At 45.2% G+C, this 17,780-nt stretch overlaps 1 protein-coding gene across 1 annotated transcript in view; it reads left to right on the top strand.

Moving 5' to 3' along the window:
* Positions 1-9,415: 9,415 nt before the first annotated feature.
* Positions 9,416-17,780, top strand: part of LOC107297669 (glycylpeptide N-tetradecanoyltransferase 1) — a gene marked incomplete at its 5' end in the record, with an annotated part of 28,827 nt that continues 20,462 nt past the window's right edge. The window contains 4 exons of the mRNA XM_015827028.1: positions 9,416-9,524; positions 9,965-10,109; positions 11,129-11,247; positions 12,729-12,820. Coding sequence (XP_015682514.1) covers positions 9,416-9,524; positions 9,965-10,109; positions 11,129-11,247; positions 12,729-12,820 — 465 coding nt within the window. The remainder of the gene's footprint in view (positions 9,525-9,964; positions 10,110-11,128; positions 11,248-12,728; positions 12,821-17,780) is intronic.

Here is a 17,780-nt window from a genome sequence, read left to right as displayed (position 1 = left end):
CAACACAACTATGAACTTATACCGGGAGAAATTGTGGAAACTACTGAGCAAATCAATTTTACACAACCCCATATACAATTTATGGAGAACTTTGATGATCAAAGAATAACTTTAATTGAGATACCTGAATTGTTAAAAACAACAGAGACTGACATCCAGACACAAGTCACTGAAAATTCTAATAACGTGGACAATCAACTAGTAATTACAACATGGAATAAAACTGATTACACCATTCAGATGACACTGGAAGAAAGGGAAGAGAACTTTGACCAATCTGAAATGTCGAGAAATACCTCTATTAAAATATTGAGGTTCGATGACGCAGAAACTTTACTATGGAAACTGGTTTGGCACAGAAAGAAACCTAGAGTTAGATTTAAAAATGTGTTTTAAAATATTATTTAATGGGTTAAAAAGGCTTTAGAGATTTTGACTGATTTAATAACTAATGGAGTACGTGAATTCTGTAAGAGGATATCCTTTGTAATAATATTTTGTTTTAGATATGATAATTATTTGGAGGGGTAAACTTTACTTAATGGGTTAAAAAGACTTTTTATAGATATAGATTGATTGATAGAATATATATTTAAAATAGATAGAAATGTATTTTTTGGACTGATATTTTTATTTCAAGTAAGACAATTATTTTGTAATAGAAGAATAAGAGGGATTTGAGATAAGAGAAGAAATGGTATTAATAAATGATTTACTAGATTAAGAAATAGATTATATGTGGAAAATATAAGAATGTTATTGTTGGAATAATATATTCATTTTAGATATAATTATTATGTTAGGGAAAAGGGAAATGAGGGCTACCCGAAGTGTTAATAATATGTTTATTCAAGGCTAATTGGAATATGGTAATTGTAAATTAGTAAAGCTTAAAAACAGGATTTGGATTTTTATAACTGAAATGTGATTGATGTCTGATTTGATTGATTGAACTCTAAATGTATTAATTTGAATATGTAATATTATATGAGGGAAATAGAGAGGGAACTTTAAATGAATTAACCTGAGTTATATATGTATGATTTTGCTTTTGGATGATTGATGTCCCCATCACCACGTTGTTTCCTAAGCACTTTGATGTTAAAACTAAAAAACCAATAAAATTTGTTTTTTTAAAAAAGAGAGTTAAACTAGCTTCCAAAGTGGAAGAAGCCAATAAAAGGTCATCTACATATTGAACAAGGGCACAGCCCATGGGGAGCACAATGTCAGCCAAATCTTGTTTTAAAATTTGAGAAAAAATAGAGGGTGATTCGCAATAACCCTGGGGTAGGCAGCGCCAAGTTAGTTGCAAGCCATCATACTGAAAGGCAAATAAAAACTGAAAATCAGGATGAATAAGGATAGAAAAGAAAGCAGAATAAAGGTCCACCACGGTGAAATATTGAGCAGTAGCAGGGATGGAAGACAAAATAGTGGCAGGATTGGGAACAGTGGGATAAGAGGGAATGACTACCTGGTTAATTTTATGTAAATCCTGCACAAATCTCCATTTACCTGTGGACTTCTTCTGGACAGGTAAAATAGGTGTGTTGCATGGACTTCTGGTAGGTACCAAGATGCCTTGCTGGAGGAGGGATTCAATAACAGGGCATATGCCTTCCTGGGCTTCTTTGGATGGGGGTATTGAGGAACCCTAGGGAGGGGCTTGGTGGGGTCTAGTTGTATCTGTGCAGGGTCCGCAGATCGAACGCACCCCACATCATCAGCATGGGTAGACCAGTGGGCTTCAGGGACTTTAGAGAGAAGTTCATTTTGCAAAACAGTAAGGGAGGAATCTGAAAGGGGGAGAAAGAGGATATAGGGAACCATCATCAGGAAGAGATGAAAGATAGGCGATGACAGGATGCTCAGCAGAGGAGGGAACATCCAAATAGAAGCCATCAGGTTGGCAGTAAATTGTACAGCCTAACTTGCAAAGGAGGTCTTGGCCCAAAAGATTAATTGGGGAACAGGGGCTAAGTAAGAAGGCATGCTCAGTAGAAATAGGTCCGAGAGTAACATCAGTAGGTTTGCTAACTGGATGAGAAACAGTAACATTAGTAACACCAATGGCATTAATAATTTCTGAAGAGGGCTGCACATTGGGGAAATCAATAGCTCGTAATGTGGATCGGGCAGCTCCAGTGTTCACTAGTAGTTTAGTAGGGCAGCCTCCTACCAATAAAACAACTTCAGGGTTAGTAGAATCAAAGGGAATAAGGGGATAGGTAGGGGAAATAGAGGTTGATAGTCATTGTGGAGGGCGTGGGGGCATAGTGGGGAAGCGTGAGGGAAAACATCTAGGATGCGGGGTAGGCATTCTGGGAGCAGGAAGAGCAGGGGAAGAAACTGTTGGGACAGCAGGACCAGGCCCAGGGAACTGAGGGGCAAGCAGATGGGGGCAGGAGGATTTGAAATGTCCTAGCATCCCACAGTGAAAGCAAGAGTAGGATGGTTGTGGAGGAGAGAAAGCCAAGGGGACAGATGGGGGATGATTAGTAGGGCTAGTACGAGGGGGAAATGCAGGCTGATTTTCAAAGGCATGTAGTTGCAGGGCCATGAATCTGGTTTCTTTTTCCTCCTGTTTTTATTTAAGGGAAGTGGCATAATGATCCGCAATAGAAACAATTTCAAACAAGGTTTTAGCTTCCCAACCAATAACATTAGTCCGAATAGCTTCTGAAAATTTTGGACGCAGGCCATCAACAAAAAAGGAGACCATACCTTCCTTAGCGTTGGTGCGAGGATCCTGTACACCTGAGTGTTGTTCAAATGCCAAAGTCAGACGTTCCATAAATTCTGCTGGGGATTCTTTTTCCTGTAGTTTGCAAACCTATATTTTGCTCCAATCAGTTTTAACAGGGCAAACATCAGTGATATTGGCAAGCAATTGTAGCCGGGCATTGGGTAACTCAGCAGGTGCAGGGGCCTGAAGAGTCCAAGTAGCTTTCTCCTTAAGTCGTTCCCAAACACCTTTAGGGCAAATTGTCTGCATTAATTAAGATCAGCCCAAGTAGGGTTATAAGCCTCTATGATTGTTTCCAATTCCTCTTTAAATTTCGCAGGCTCCTCTCGAATGCTAGGGAAGGAGGCTGCCATGTTACAGATTTCTTCTTGAGACCAGGGGACATGGACCTGAAAAAGTTTAGGCACGGCAACCCCATTAACATTTTCTGAGGAACCTGGGAGAGTACGCAGGGGAAATTGACCAGCAGGTTGCTCGGAGACATGGGAGGGAGAAGGATGAGAAATGGCCTTGGGGGAAAAAGAGAAGCAGCACCGAGAGGAGTGGAGGAGAGAGGGGTAGCACTTCTAGTCCTAGAGGCAACACAATCACGGGTAGTAAAATCAGACAAGAGGGAAGCAACACCAGGAGAAAGGGGTATGTGGGGTTAATTGGGGAAGCGGGGGTTTTATCAGGAGAATTACAAAACCGTGACAGGAGGGCTGATCCATATTCCAATCCCAGGGATTCATTAAGGCGCACCAACTCAGTGCAGAGAAGGGTAGAGGGGCTGATCAACTGTTGATCAGCATTGAGCAGTGTTTGTTTAATCTCCTGAATAAGTTGTTCCATATGTGGGGAACCAATCAAACCAGAAGGGGGAGATGAAGGAGTGGAGGGAGAGATTGCACAGAGGGAGGAAGGGTGGGGAGCTGAAGGAAGGGAAGGAGGAGATGGTACATGGGGAGGAGAAAGGGGCGGAGGAGAGAGACGGGAGGGAGGATGAGGTGGCGGAGAAAGGGGCGGCAGAGACAGAAGGGAAGGAGGCTGAGGAGGGGCTCCAACAGGAAGCAAAGGAGGAACATAGGGAGGAGGGCGGGAGGAGGAGCCTTTCGAAAAACCAAGCAGCAGATCTGGCTCGGGGTCATCAGGGGGGGTTGAGTAAGGTAGAATCTAATGGACAAAGTTTAACAACAGGCATCTGAGAACGTTTTGCAGCATCAGTGGCGGAATCTTTGAGAATTACAGATACGACATTTTTGAGATCAGAAACAGACTTTTCCAACATTTCTTTAGTATGCTTAAAGTAGACATGTCAAACACAAGGCCCGTCGGCCGGATCCAGCCCGATATGTGGTTCCGTCCAGCCCGGGGACCTGCTCTGGAAAGAGTGAAGGACCGGCCCGCCGCACCTCGGCCCAGGCCGACCGGGTGCTGATCTACAACCTGGTTGCATCCATCAAAGCCAAAACGCGCTCAGCCTTAAATCCACGGGGAAGCCCCGCCCTGCTCCCTGGGTGCGTGTGCAAGCGGAGTCCGGCATCCCTGCTGGCTGTCTTGTCCTGCAGGCTGACTTCACCCAGGATGCCGGCGCTGGCTGTCTCCTGTGCGCATACCCGGGGAGCGGGGCAGAGGTGGCGAGGCAGCTCCTTGCTGGTTCCAGTGGATTTTAGTCTGAGCACGTTCTGGCTTTGATGGATGCAACCAGGTTGCGCCACCCCCACCAGCACCGCCAGCCTCACAGCCACGAGGCTTTCCTTTCACCGGGACAGACCCCCCCACGGAGGATAGCAAGACCGGCGGCAACATGGCAGTGCTGGCAATCTCTCCCCCTCCCATCACCCCTTCCTGAGCGTGGAGGAAGGAAAGAGATGGGAAGGAGAGAAGGAAGAAAGTGTAGCAGAGAGGAGAGTTGGGGGGGATCGACGCTGGCTTGGATCGGCGCTGGCTGGGAAGCTTTGCCAGAGCTCTGTGGATTCGGTAGAGAGGTCAGAAGCTCAGGCGGCCTCTGCGGTGGCTGGCGGCACGGCGGGGCTCTTGGGGAGGGATTTTTAAAGGGGAAGAGGAGATTGAATGGGGGAAGAAGATTTTGTTTTCTCTTTTCCAGAGAGACAACCCAAGAGGAGGGAGAGTGAGGTAGGAAGTTGGCGAAAAGGCTTTTTATTCTCTCTCCAGAGAATAAATTTCCTACCTCGCTCTTCCTCCTCTTGGGTTGCCTCTCCGGAAAAGAGAAAATAAAATCTTCTTCCCCCAGTCAATCTCCTCTTCCCCCTCCAGCAAAGCCTCCCAGCCAGCACCGATCCCAGCCAGTGCCGATCCCCCTCAACTCTCCTCTCCGCTACACTTCCTTCCTTCCTTCTCTCCTTCTCATCTCTTTCCTTCCTCCACGCTCAGGAAGGGGTGATGGGAGGGGGAGAGATTGCCAGCGCTGCCATGTTGCTGCCGGTCTTGCTATCCCCCGTGGGGGGGGTCTGTCCTGGTGAAAGGAAAGCCTCGTGGCTGCAGGGCTGGCGGTGTTGGTGGGAGGGGGGGCTGCGCAGATCTACAACCTGGTTGCATCCATCAAAGCCAGAATGCACTCAGCCTTAAATCCATGGGGCAGCCCCACCCTGCCCCCTGGTGTGCGTGCAAGTGGAGTCCGGTGTCCCTACTGGCTGTCTTGCCCTGCAGGCTGACTTCACCCAGGATGCCGGCACTGGCCGTCTCCTGTGTGCACACTCGGGGGGCAGGACAGGCGGCGGGGCAGCTCTTTGCTGGTTCCAGTGGATCTTAGGCTGTGTGTGTTCTGGCTTTGATGTACGCAACCAGGTTGTAGGTCAGCGCCACCCACCCCCCCACACACACCAGCACTTCCAGCCTCGCAGCCACAAGGCATCCCTTTCAACGGGACCGCCCCCGCCCGCCCACATGGTATAGGAATGGCTGGCAGCAGCATGTTAGTGCTGGCAATCTCTCCCCCTCCCATCACCCCTTCCTGAGCGTGGGGGAAGGAAAGAGATGAGAAGGCGAAGGAAGGAACGGAGGGAGGGAGGAAGGAAGGAATGGAGCAACGGAGGGTGGGAGGAACAGAGGGAGGAACGGAGGGAAAAAGGGAGGGAGGAAGGAACGGAGGGATGAACGGAGAGTGGGAGGGAGGAAGAAAGGAACAGTGGAAGGAAGGGAGGGTGGGAAGGAGGGAGGAAGGGAGGGAGGGAAAAGGGAGGGAGGAAGGGAGGAACAGGAAGAAAGGAACGGAGGGTGGGAGGGAAGAAGGAAGGAAGGAAGGAAGGAAGGAAGGAAGAGGAAGGAAGGAACGGAGGATGGGAGGGAAGAAGGAAGGAAGGGAGGAAGGAAAGAACAGAGGGAGGAAGGAACAGAGGTGGGAGGGAGGAAGGAACAGAGGAAGGTGGGAGGGACCATGTCCCGGTGCTCGCCCCGGTCCCACCCTCCTCCGCTGGAGACCCTCAGATCTGCCCCAGTCCTGCCCAGGTACCCCTGAAGTCAAGATGGCCATGCCCACCCAGTAGGCCACGCCCACCCCAGCCACACCAACCCAGTAGGCCATGCCCATCCTGGCCACACCCGCCCAGTCCAAGGGCAACCACAATGCTGATGCGGCCCTCAATGAAATTGAGTTTGACACCCCTGGCTTAAAGGATTGGAGATGATGATCACGGCACCGTTTTTCCATTTCCGCATACCAAACAAAGCTGACCAATTACCAGATTTCAAAGAGGCATCGGCTGCATCCAATTGAAATTGCAGGAAATTGAGTTTGTCCCGATCAAAAGTTCCAGGTAGAGGAAACTGGCGTTTGTGGTCTTGGGCAGTGAGAACATGCCATTCTGACAAGAACTGACAAAATCTAGGCCCTTTATGGGCATGAATATACCACGCTGGTGTGCCTTTTTCAGGAGCTTCCATATGTTTGGAAGAGGAAGTTCCCATTGCAGCAACAAATAGGCAATGTCTGTCTAAAGCTGGTGAATCTAAACAAGGGAAAAATAGCAACTATGAAGGAGAAAAAAATAAAGCCAAACACATAAGCAAGAAGCAAGCTAAATATGTAAAATCTGTATCCAGTTCATTCATTTCATACGTTCAAAATATAGTTGTGTTTTTTCCCCCCCTTCACGCACTTCTATTTCTGGCCGTTTTCCTTGTGGAAGAATGGAACCGCAAAGCTGGGCTGCAACACTCGCTTCGGATCATGAGACCCATCTCAGTCAGTCACCAGTCACACACCATTTGCGCCCTATTGGCCACACATACGAACAAACAAAACTGGATCTCATAATATCTTTGTGTTTCTAATCGCTTGCCGATTTAGGGGCAGGTTTGATTCATGTTTTTCATTTCTTTTCTCTCTTTTTTTTGCATCTCTGTTTGTTCTTCTCCACTAGACGGCCCAGGGAACCAACCGTTATGGGCAATAGAAGGCAATTGAACCCTGCCAACACAGACAGTCCTTATGTATGGAAAAGGTCCATACCTTCTGGGGAGAAAAGGGAACAATAGACATGCTACCTTGGCAAGAAAGCCAACCCTTATCTAAAGGAAAGGTAGCAGGCACAGGAAAATGTACGCTCCCTCCCAGCAAACAAGCTGACTGTAAGGACCCACCCCACTTTGCATCTTAAGAAGACAGAACTCTTGGAATATTTCTTCCAACATGCATCTTTATTAAGAGAGAGCTGGTTGTAGGCATTCTAGACAGGACTTGGGGTCCAAGCTCTCCAATTCAAGGTTCTAAGGGATCCCCCAGTAGCCCCACCCCATCACCCCCTTCTTCCAGCACAGTTCCAGGCATTACATTCCCACCCCCTTTTCCTCACTGCCGGGAGGAGAGACTTCAGAAAGGATTACATGAAAGGTAATGGCCCCAATTGTTATTGTTAGTCCTTTTGGTGATATCCACATCCAGCCCCTTTGAAGTATACTGAAGGAAGTGAGGGCCATAAAGCCCCTTTGTTCACCCCCTTCCCTTCATCATATGACAGAATCCAGAGAAGGCAGAAATGGGGTTTTCCATAGTTGATAACTAGAGATGAAATATAATTGGATTCTGACATCCTGCCCCCTTAAAATAAGATAGATCCACCTGAAAGAAAACAAAACAGGTATAAAAGTTAGTCAGGTTTGTTAGGATACTCTGTGTGAAACTTCTTTAATAGCTTCTGGGCTCTGATGTGACGTTTATGGACCCACTCGTTTTGTGAGGCAGGGAGGTGTTTCCAGGCAACTAGGTACTGAGTTGCTCCATGATATCTCCTAGAGTCAAGGATTTCCTTTATTTCGAAGTGTTGTTCGCCCTCCACCATGATTGGAGGTGGTGGTGGTGGGATTTTTGGCCGTAACGATGATTGATGCTCTCTTTTCAGCAAGCTGCAATAGGATTGTGAGTGGTGGTATGGAATACTGTACACGTATGAGTGATTTCATGATAAATGAAGCATTTCTGGATTGTCCATGCAGCCTTTCAGACCAATACAAACTGATTTGAAGGCCAATGAAGTGTAGTTGGTATTTGGATTAGCGTGTTAGTAAACTAGTTAAGGATATAATGAATAGTCTGACAGTTGAAATGAGGCATAGCTGGCTTAAGAACCTTAGGAGAATACTTGTCTAAGGTTGTCTTCAGACTGGAATAGCATATCACAGAATTCACTCTTAAGCATTATATGAGGAGCTGGAAGAAATGCTGCTTAGACGTGCAAATGACCTAAATTTGGATGGGATAGCTATATTTAGAAAGATCTTGATAAATTAGAAAAAAAGGGCTGAGTATAACAGAATTTTACTTAGGAAACAGAAATAAAATGCATAGGCATGGTAGGAGTGGGGGAATTGGCTTGGCAAGAGAATTAATGATGTTCTTGGAATAGTTGTTGATTGCAAACTTGATTATGAGTCAACAGTATAAAATGGCTGCAAAGAGACAAATGCAATTTTAGGTTGTATTAAGTATGGATAATATCCTTAATTTTAAAGTGTAGCTTCCAAATCACAGAATTAATACTTCCACATTATTCTGCATTGGTGGAACACCCTTTTGAGTATTTTGTCCAGTCCTAGCAAATCACAGGATTCAGTCAAACTGAAACATGTTCAGGAAAGGGCAGGAAAAATGATGGAAGAACTAGAAAGAATGAAAAGACATTGACAAATGTGGGAATGGTTTGGTTGAGAAGAGAAGAATGGGACTTGTGATATAATGAACATCCAGTTCTGTTCTCTATCATCCCAGAGGGCAGGACATTGAATAAAGAAGTTGTTATGGGAAGGAAAATTCCAGTTGAGTATTAGGAAAATGTCCCTATCAGTAAGAACAGTTTGACAGTGGGAGCAGTTACCCAGAAAGGGTTGTGCTGCCATACACAGAGTCTGAACAGCTATGTGTTTTGAGTGTGTTAATTTAGATTCATGCAAGGAGCTGATTTAGGACTTGGTGACCTAAATGGTTCCCCCCAGTTCTGATTCTATGTTTGAAAAGGTGCTAGGATAATATCTGAAAAAATAATATATGAAAACCAGCATGGTTTGGATTCTAGCAATGGTTTGTCTGAGGAGCTTGAGTCTACCCAAAGATATGCAGTGAACAGCCTAAGGGAAGGAGCTCTTGAATCTTCTCTCCTCCTGCAATATCAAAAGCCTGTTCTTAGCAGTGAAAATCTTAGGTTTGTTCCTTATATTCCCTTTGTTCTTCAGTGGCTTAAGCCCAACAGATGACAATGTGTATAAAAAGAAGAAAAAGAAACAGAAACAGAAGAAAGAAAAGGGGGAGCAATTTGATCTGGTCCAAGATCAATCCGCAAAGGTAAAAACACTTTTTCAATAGGTTAGTATATTGAGCTCCTCCAAACTGCCATACACAAGTATGTGCATAGTGGAGCTTAATGCCTGTTGCATTTTATTTTGGGGTATATGCATAACTAGAAGTGCTAAGAATCCAAACTGAAGCTGCTTGCTTCTTTTGGTTGGAGTGATCTTTTATCTGTCTTGTCATGGCCTGTCAACAGTGACATACGTTCTTGGGAGAGTGTGTGATTGAATATGCTGCATTTTTTGCTCATGCTCAGCACAGGTAGATGTGAAAAAGGAGATCATACACATTTTATGTAATCTTTAAAGAAGAAGCAGGATATCTCTCCCCCTCCCCCCCAAAAAAATAAATTTTTAAATTTCCTTAAAAGAGGAAAGGACAAATAATCAAGGTTGATGAGTCTATTAATTTTTCCTCATTTGGTTCTTATGGAGGTGAATTCATTGCCAGCAGAAAGGATGCAGGAGATTCAAAAAGCCATTGAGCTCTTCTCTGTAGGACAAGGGCCTGCCAAGACCATGGAAGAAGCCACCAAACGCAGCTATCAGTTCTGGGATACACAGCCAGTGCCCAAGTTAGGTATGTATGAAAAGAGAGTCTTTTTCTTTTTCTCTTTTTTCTGTTTTAAAAATGAAGCACATGTAAACTGTACAGGTAGTCCTCAACTTATGACTGGTTGCTTAATGACTGTTCAAAATTACAAAATTACAGTGGGCCTGAAACGGCCCATAAAGCACTTCTGGCCATCGTAAAATGTGCCACGCACATACTCTTCCCCGGTCACATGACTGCATTTCAGGTGCTTGGCAACTGGCTTGCCTTTACAATCAGTTGCAGCGTCCTGCAGTCACGTGACCACAATTTGCAACATTTTTTGCCAGTTTCCTGCATTTTTTGTTGGTTTTTGTCAAAAAATGTCCATTCAGAAGAATGGGTTTGCACTAACGACCATGGTGTTCGCTTAAAAACTGCAGCATTTCATTTAATGACCACCACAAAAATGTTGTAAAACACGGGTGCCTTGACTTACATCTGTTAACAACTTGCAGTCATAAGTCAAGGACTTCTGTACATCTCATGCCTTTCATTGCTACCAGGGCACTGTCTACATTGAGAGACAGGAGAGGAATCAAATTAGATGACAATATGCAGAACTGTCTGGTATTTTTATAGTTAAATCAGGCAACAGTGAAAGGGGAGGAGAATAAGGAAAGCCCGGGAAAAAGAAACCGGAAGTGAATCACATCTTCCAAGTTAATTGGAAGATGTGAACCATGACCCCAAAATAGGGGACGGAAAAATGCCTGGAATGTATGTACAACAGAAAAGAATCTCAGATCTAAGCATTCCACCATGCCGTACTGATATCTCTGTAACCTTAATAAATGCTTTTAGGATAAAAAAATGCCTGAAAGTCCTTTTAAGTGTTTCGTTAATCAGACACATGACAGGATACTGATCCAAGACCAGAAACTGATTAGAAGTAGTGGGGACAAGGCTGTCTGTTTTAGCAATTTTTAGATCGGAGTTGCTAGGAATGTTTCTGGGCAGTGAATTATGGAGGCAGCTTGCTCTCATGTTGCTTTCCCTTCTCTCAGGTGAGGTAGTAAACATTCATGGACCTGTTGAACCAGACAAGGACAACATCCGTCAGGAGCCCTATACCTTGCCTCAGGGCTTTATGTGGGATGCCCTGGACTTGGGGGATCGAGGTGTGGTGAGTATGGATGAGTCAGAACTAACCATCCTGAAAGTTGAACTTTCAAGCACTTTATTAATGATCCTATACAGGTAATCCTCAATTTATGACCACAATTGAGCCCAAAATTTCTGTTGCTAAGCGAGACAGTTAAGTGAATTCTGCCTCATTTTACAATCTTTCTTGCCACAGTTGTTAAGTGATTCACTGCAGTTGTTAAGTTGGTAACATAGTTGTTAAGTGAATCTGGCTTCCCTATTGACTTTGCTTGTCAGAAGGTTGCAAAAGGTGACCACATGACCCCGGGACACTGCAACTGTCATAAATATGAGTCAGTTGCCAAGCATCTGAACTTTGATCATGTGACCGTGGGGATGCAACCATCATAAGTGTGAAAAACGGTCATAAGTCACTTTTTTCTTGACCATCAAACATCCACATCTGCCTATCCCAGGTCCTTGGGAAGGACTGGATAGGTAGACAAAAATGCCAAATCCAGTCTGAACATCTGGCTGACTGTGCGATGATCAATCCCCTTGAGGATTCTCCTCCATGGAATCCTTCCCAAGCTCTCTTTAAGTTTATTGAAATTAGCTTTCTTAAAGTCCAAGACTCTAGTTTGACTGTGTTCTATTGCTTGTGTTTGCATAATGTTGAATTCTAATATTGCATGATCACTCCCCCCCCCCAAGGTTCCTGTGTCTTCAACACCTTCTATCATTTCATTTATGTTAGTGAGAATTAAGTCCAATATGACTGATCCCCTAGTTCCCTTCTCTACTTTTTGGGAGACAAAATTGTCTGCTAGGTTTGTCAGGAATCTGTTTGATCTTCCACTCGGTGCAGAGTTTGTCTCCCAGTTGATGTCAGAGTAATTAAAGTCCCTCATTACCATTGTGATCTGCTTCCTATATACCTTGGTTAATTGACTAGCAAAAAGTTCACCTATTTCCTCTGTTTGGTTGGGTGGCCTATAGTATACACCTAAGGCATTGTCATTTTTTCCCCTTTTATATTGACCCAAATGCATTCAAGTGTTTAGCTTGACTTGCTTGCTTGAATCTGCTGTCTATCTCTGCCCTTCTCTTCATATTGTACTCATTTGGGGCACAGTTTAACTCAGAATCTCATGTGTTGAGAATGTGAAATATCTCCTTACCCTTACAGCCAATATTGATTAATCTCTTTATAGTTTTAAAACAGGTCCTTTTACGGCTGACTTAAAACTTTATTCAAAAACTGTGCTGTAAATCCTTAGGTTTTATTGCTTCACTATTAGGAAACAAAACAGAAAATAATGATTTGCTAAAAACCCATTGACAGAAGCAAAATTGTACTTTCCCATAACCATATTTAACCCCACCTTAGTGTGTGGGCTGTTTTCCCCACAGTGAAGCTCTAATAATCAAGCAGGTGCCCTGTTGGAAGTTGCTATTCTCTTAATAGAGAAAGCTTTGCTTCCTTAAGCAGATCATGCTTCTCCTTTTTGCTTTCTTTAGCTGAAGGAACTGTATACTCTCCTGAATGAAAACTATGTGGAAGACGATGACAACATGTTTAGGTTTGATTATTCCCCTGAATTTCTCCTATGGTGAGTTACAGTTTTTCCTGAATATCTCAAAAGTGTCTGTCCATTTTTCTTTCTTCTTGTCCAGAAGCCCAATAAAGATAATCTACTTCCTTTCAACAAATACAACACATAGGTTTTCTTCAAGTGCTGAGGAGTGGTTTTATTGTGTCCATCTTGGCAAGTTTATATTGCTGCTACCTACTCCTTAACATCCTTTTTGTCAAAAGACTGAATGCCCCTTTTGTAGGAGATAGGATGATCTTTCTTACCTGCATTAGGCAAGCCTCTTTTTACCTTCCTGAATAGGTAGCATATAAGAGAGAATTCTGTACTTAGATTCACAGGCTGCAATGCTACTTCTAGCCAAGTAATTTAGTTCAATGTGCTACACATGCATAATTTGGAAGGAAAACATTGGAAAAATAAGGAACAAACAATTCATAATATTTCAAATAAAGATCTGAAAACCATGATGGGATCCTGCTTTGGGGTTTGTTCTGGATCATAGATCCATTTATCTTGTATAACTCTATGTTTACCATAACTCTATGTATCTTGTATAACTCTATGTATACCTATGTAACAGGGCAAGGGGAGGGAGCAAGGGTCAGGGGGCGGAGCTTCAAAGGCATCCCTGGACGCTAGACTGAGGGCAGTCCTTTTTGTTCTCTGACCACCACATGCAGCCTCGGCTGCAGACTTCATGATCACCCCACCATGTGACGCTTGGGAGAAGAGGGGAAAATCTAATATCAATTTACCTGTGGAACAACCAGATTGCCACCACCTATTCCTGGAAGTACCTTCTCAAACTGTAAGTTTGCCTAGGATCCCCAGAATAAAGCAATTATCTCGTGTTTGTTCTTCTGAGTTATCTATCTGTTAAAGACTGGATAAAGGCATGTATCCTATCTAAAAACAGAATAGTAAATTGATATTTTTTAATTTTCCTCTGATCTCCAAACTGCAAACTAAGTAAAGAAAAGTCTCCCTTGCATGTGAAAGTAACTCTATGTTTCAAACTGACTGACTGCAAAAGAAATGTCTGCAAAGTAAATTGTTAGATTAATTCTCCTCTGAGCTCCTGCAATAGTGAATTGATGAGATTAAGTTTCCTCTGCAAACTACTTTAAAGAAGCAAGCAAACTTCTCTTGCATGTGAAAGTAACTAGAAGTGACTGAAGGTGTGTTCTAAATGCATTGTATTGCTGATTTGCTGTCATCTCTGCAAGCCAAGTTTTAAAACAACAAAACTCTTGCCTGCGAAGGCCGCATTCCTAAAATCAAAAGAGTGTGGGCAGATTCCCCTCCCCTTGCCACTTCAAAGCTTGGGACGTGAGAGGAGTGTTTCTTAAGACTGCCTGCAGAGCTGTTTATGTTTACAATAGAACTGTTTGGGACTGCCAAGCGACTTTAAAACTAAAGGTTTAAATCAACAAGCAAGCACCGATCGCTTCTTCTTCAAAAAGGGGCCCCTTCCCGTCCCTTTGTTCACTGACCTTAGCAACCATCGTCAAGGAAGAGGGCAATTAAACCATTAAGCTGCTCTCTCTCACTCCCCCCCCCAAGGAATGCCTGGAATTTCAACCGGTGTTAAGGGAATCTTGGAGGCAAGAGCAGAACCAGCCCCAATAGCAGGACAGAAGCACCCCCTAGTGGCCTATCTGCACATGACACCTTGAAAAAAATTTTTTTTGTCTCCTATTTTCACATCACAACAATTTGATAATTTAATTCAAATCAACCCCCACTAGAGTTTTCACCCAATCAGGCTGGAGACCCAAGTTTCTTCCAGTTTTGAGTGTCACAGAAGAAGGCCACATAGCCATCAATCCTTGCCTATTCTCACAAGCTGAATACCCCAGTGTGTTCCAGCCTGCAACTTAACGACCAGGTGAGAGTTCATGCCTCTCAGTGGCCTTTGTAGGTACGTGGTAATAGGAAGAATTTGGCGGACCTCTCTTCAGACGCCCCCTAGTGGTTAAAGGAGGAGCTGCACGCGAGCCTTTAATCACGCCCAGAGAAAGCCCTCTAGTGGACAAAGGGTGTACCTCGAAAGAAGAGCACCCCTGAAGCTGATACGCAGATAGTGACCCCTAGTGGTCAAAAGTGAAGTTCATCCAATTTCCTTCAAATTAGCTAGGAACCACAGGACAACGCTCCCAGTGGCTCCTCCACACGCAGATAGCGACCCCTAGTGGTCAAAAAGTGAAGTTCATCCAATTTCCTTCAAATTAGCTAGGAACCACAGGACAACGCTCCCAGTGGCTCCTCCAGCTGCAGATAGTGACCCCTAGTGGTCAAAAAGTGAAGTTCATCCAATTTCCTTCAAATTAGCTAGGAACCACAGGACAACGCTCCCAGTGGCTCCTCCACACGCAGATAGCGACCCCTAGTGGTCAAAAAGTGAAGTTCATCCAATTTCCTTCAAATTAGCTAGGAACCACAGGACAACGCTTCCAGTGGCTCCTCCACCTGCAGATAGCGACCCCTAGTGGTCGAAAAGTGAAGTTCATCCAATTTGCTTCTAAATAGCTAGGAACCACAGGAGAACGCTCCCAGCCACCTCCACCCACACACAGTAGCGACCCCTAGTGGTCAAAGACAGAAGTTCTTCAAATTTGCTTCAAAACAGCTGAGAACAACACTGAACCTATCCTAACCATGGCGGAGCGTCCTGCTGATTCAGATGAAGTGGTTCAACCAACCAGCCTAGTTGAGACACCCCAACCAGACGGCCAAGGGGAAGCGCCGCAATCAGCCTCCCTTGACCTGTACACAGAAGCCGAAGCTCATGCCTCAGTAAGACCAAAGACGTCCCAGAGTCACTATGATCTGAGACAACAAAGAAAGCCAACTGAAGCCATGCATGCAAACCTGTTGGAGAAATGGCACACCGTGCACAAGCGCCATGAAAGAGGCTGGGAGAAATGGCACAAACTCTACCTAGAGCAAAAGGAGGATCTCTCCCCCGAATGTGCTCACGCACTGGAAGAAGATAAGGAGGACGCCTTCACACAATGGATGGACTCCGAACGGCAACTCAAGGACATTCAGCAGCAATTAAAAGACTCAGACGTCGACCGCGACATGCAAAGTCTTCGGTTACGGAACAAGGAACGCAAGAAGCTTCTAGAGAGCCCACAACGCCCTCCAGAATGCGAGCCTCGCCCGAGAGACAGACCGGTTGACAGGGCAGAGTCTGAAGTTGCCCGCCATTCACACGCACCGTCCCACCGGTCGCACGTGGCTCCATCCCACGCGTCTGGAAGGGCATCATCCTTTCGCCACATATCCAAGGCATACTCCAGCGTGTCTCAACAATCTCATGTCACAGGCGCCTCCCGCAATTCGAAAGCTTCTTCTCGTCACAGCCGAGCATCTCGAATTTCACAAACAGAGCAAGCAATCATTGATGCCAAAGCTGCCAAAGCACTCTTTCGTGTGACACAGGAGGAGCGGCAGAGAAAGAAGGAACTCATAGCTATAGCTCTCGAAGAGGCTGAAATAGAAGCCAAACTAGAAGCTGAGGCACTCAAAATGAAGAATGAGAAAGCTCAATTGGAAGCAAAATGAAAAGCTATAGCAGCTAAAATGAGGGCCAAAAGGAAAGACGCTCAAGATGAGCTTGAATTTGTTCAGAGCCAACGAGATATGGCAGACAAAATAGCTAGAGCGGAAGGCTTTCAGGAAATACTTCAGAACACCATCTTCCGGCCCAATAGGGAACACCTGGAAAATGAAGAATGACGTAGCCGAGTACAGGCCTACGTGGACAACCGACGTGCGTTTCAACGTGAACAGGTGAGACCACAGCCAGCCACAAGCCCCCCAAGACCAAGTAGACGAACAGAAGAATCTCAGCCGCCAGATGTGCCAGTCACCCATGGGGTTGATGTCACCACAACTAGGCCACGGGATCTTCCCACTGTTGCTGCCCCATCGAACCACACCCTTGATGGCAATCGGATGGGTCCACCAGCAACGGCTACGAATGCACAGCGGGGAGCGCAAGATGGCAACCGGATGGGTCCACCAACAGCGGCAACGGCTCCACAGCGGGCAGCGCAACGAGACATTCCTATCGTTGCTGCCCCATTGAACCCACCAAACCATACCTTTGATGGCAACCGGATGGGTCCACCAGCAACGGCAACGGCTATACAGCAGGGAGAGGAACATGATCTTTCCACCGTTGTTGCCCCACGGAACCCGCTGGAACTCGGATGGGCCATAGGAGGGACAGTTTGTGTTGACCAAATGCAAACCCCTACCCAGATGAGCATATCAAACACCTCCATTCTCTGTAATGGAATTGCACCTCACCAAAAACCACACCTAGAACACTGCGCGCTTGTGACAACCAAACCTGCTTTGGAAGCAACAGTGTTCCAGACCAGGCAGACTCACAACAACTTAGCCTTGTCCATAGAGGACAAACAAGACAAACAACGTCTGCAAGACCAGAAGTCATGGAGTTTACTTCCAAGATGTCCCAAGAGTATGCAAGTGCAGTGCACGTATGTTTCCAGCTCACCTGCCACAGTGCAGAAGAAAGAATTGTACGTTTCCTTAGATGTGTCAACAAAGGCAAATGCAGCCTTAAGATGCGTCACAGTCTACAGCGGGGAGAGCCACACTTACGTAATATTGTTTGCTACCATAAGATACATCAGAGTCTACAGCGGGGAGAGCTGCAGTTTCGGTGTCTTCTTTGGAAAAGCGAGACTAACTCTACACGAAGGCCACACCGTACCAAGGTTAGTACTTTGTGGTACCACGTTGGCTGTAAAGCTCACCAACTTGACAGCGAAGACATTGCGCCTTGAACTACAGTCTACCACCTTCTACGCAGACAGCAAGGAGATGTCAAGCTACATCTACAAACAAAGCAGACATTTCTACGTTTATGTAGGCAATAGAATGAAGAGTGTTGAAACATCCTTTCATGTGCCAACAGGCAACAACCAAGTGAAGTGGC

The sequence above is a fragment of the Protobothrops mucrosquamatus genome, unplaced genomic scaffold (assembly GCF_001527695.2).
Source record: "Protobothrops mucrosquamatus isolate PMUCROS unplaced genomic scaffold, P.Mucros_1.0 scaffold3452, whole genome shotgun sequence".
In the NCBI taxonomy this organism is placed as follows: Eukaryota; Metazoa; Chordata; class Lepidosauria; order Squamata; family Viperidae; genus Protobothrops; species Protobothrops mucrosquamatus.
This window is presented reverse-complemented; position numbering and strand designations above follow the sequence as displayed.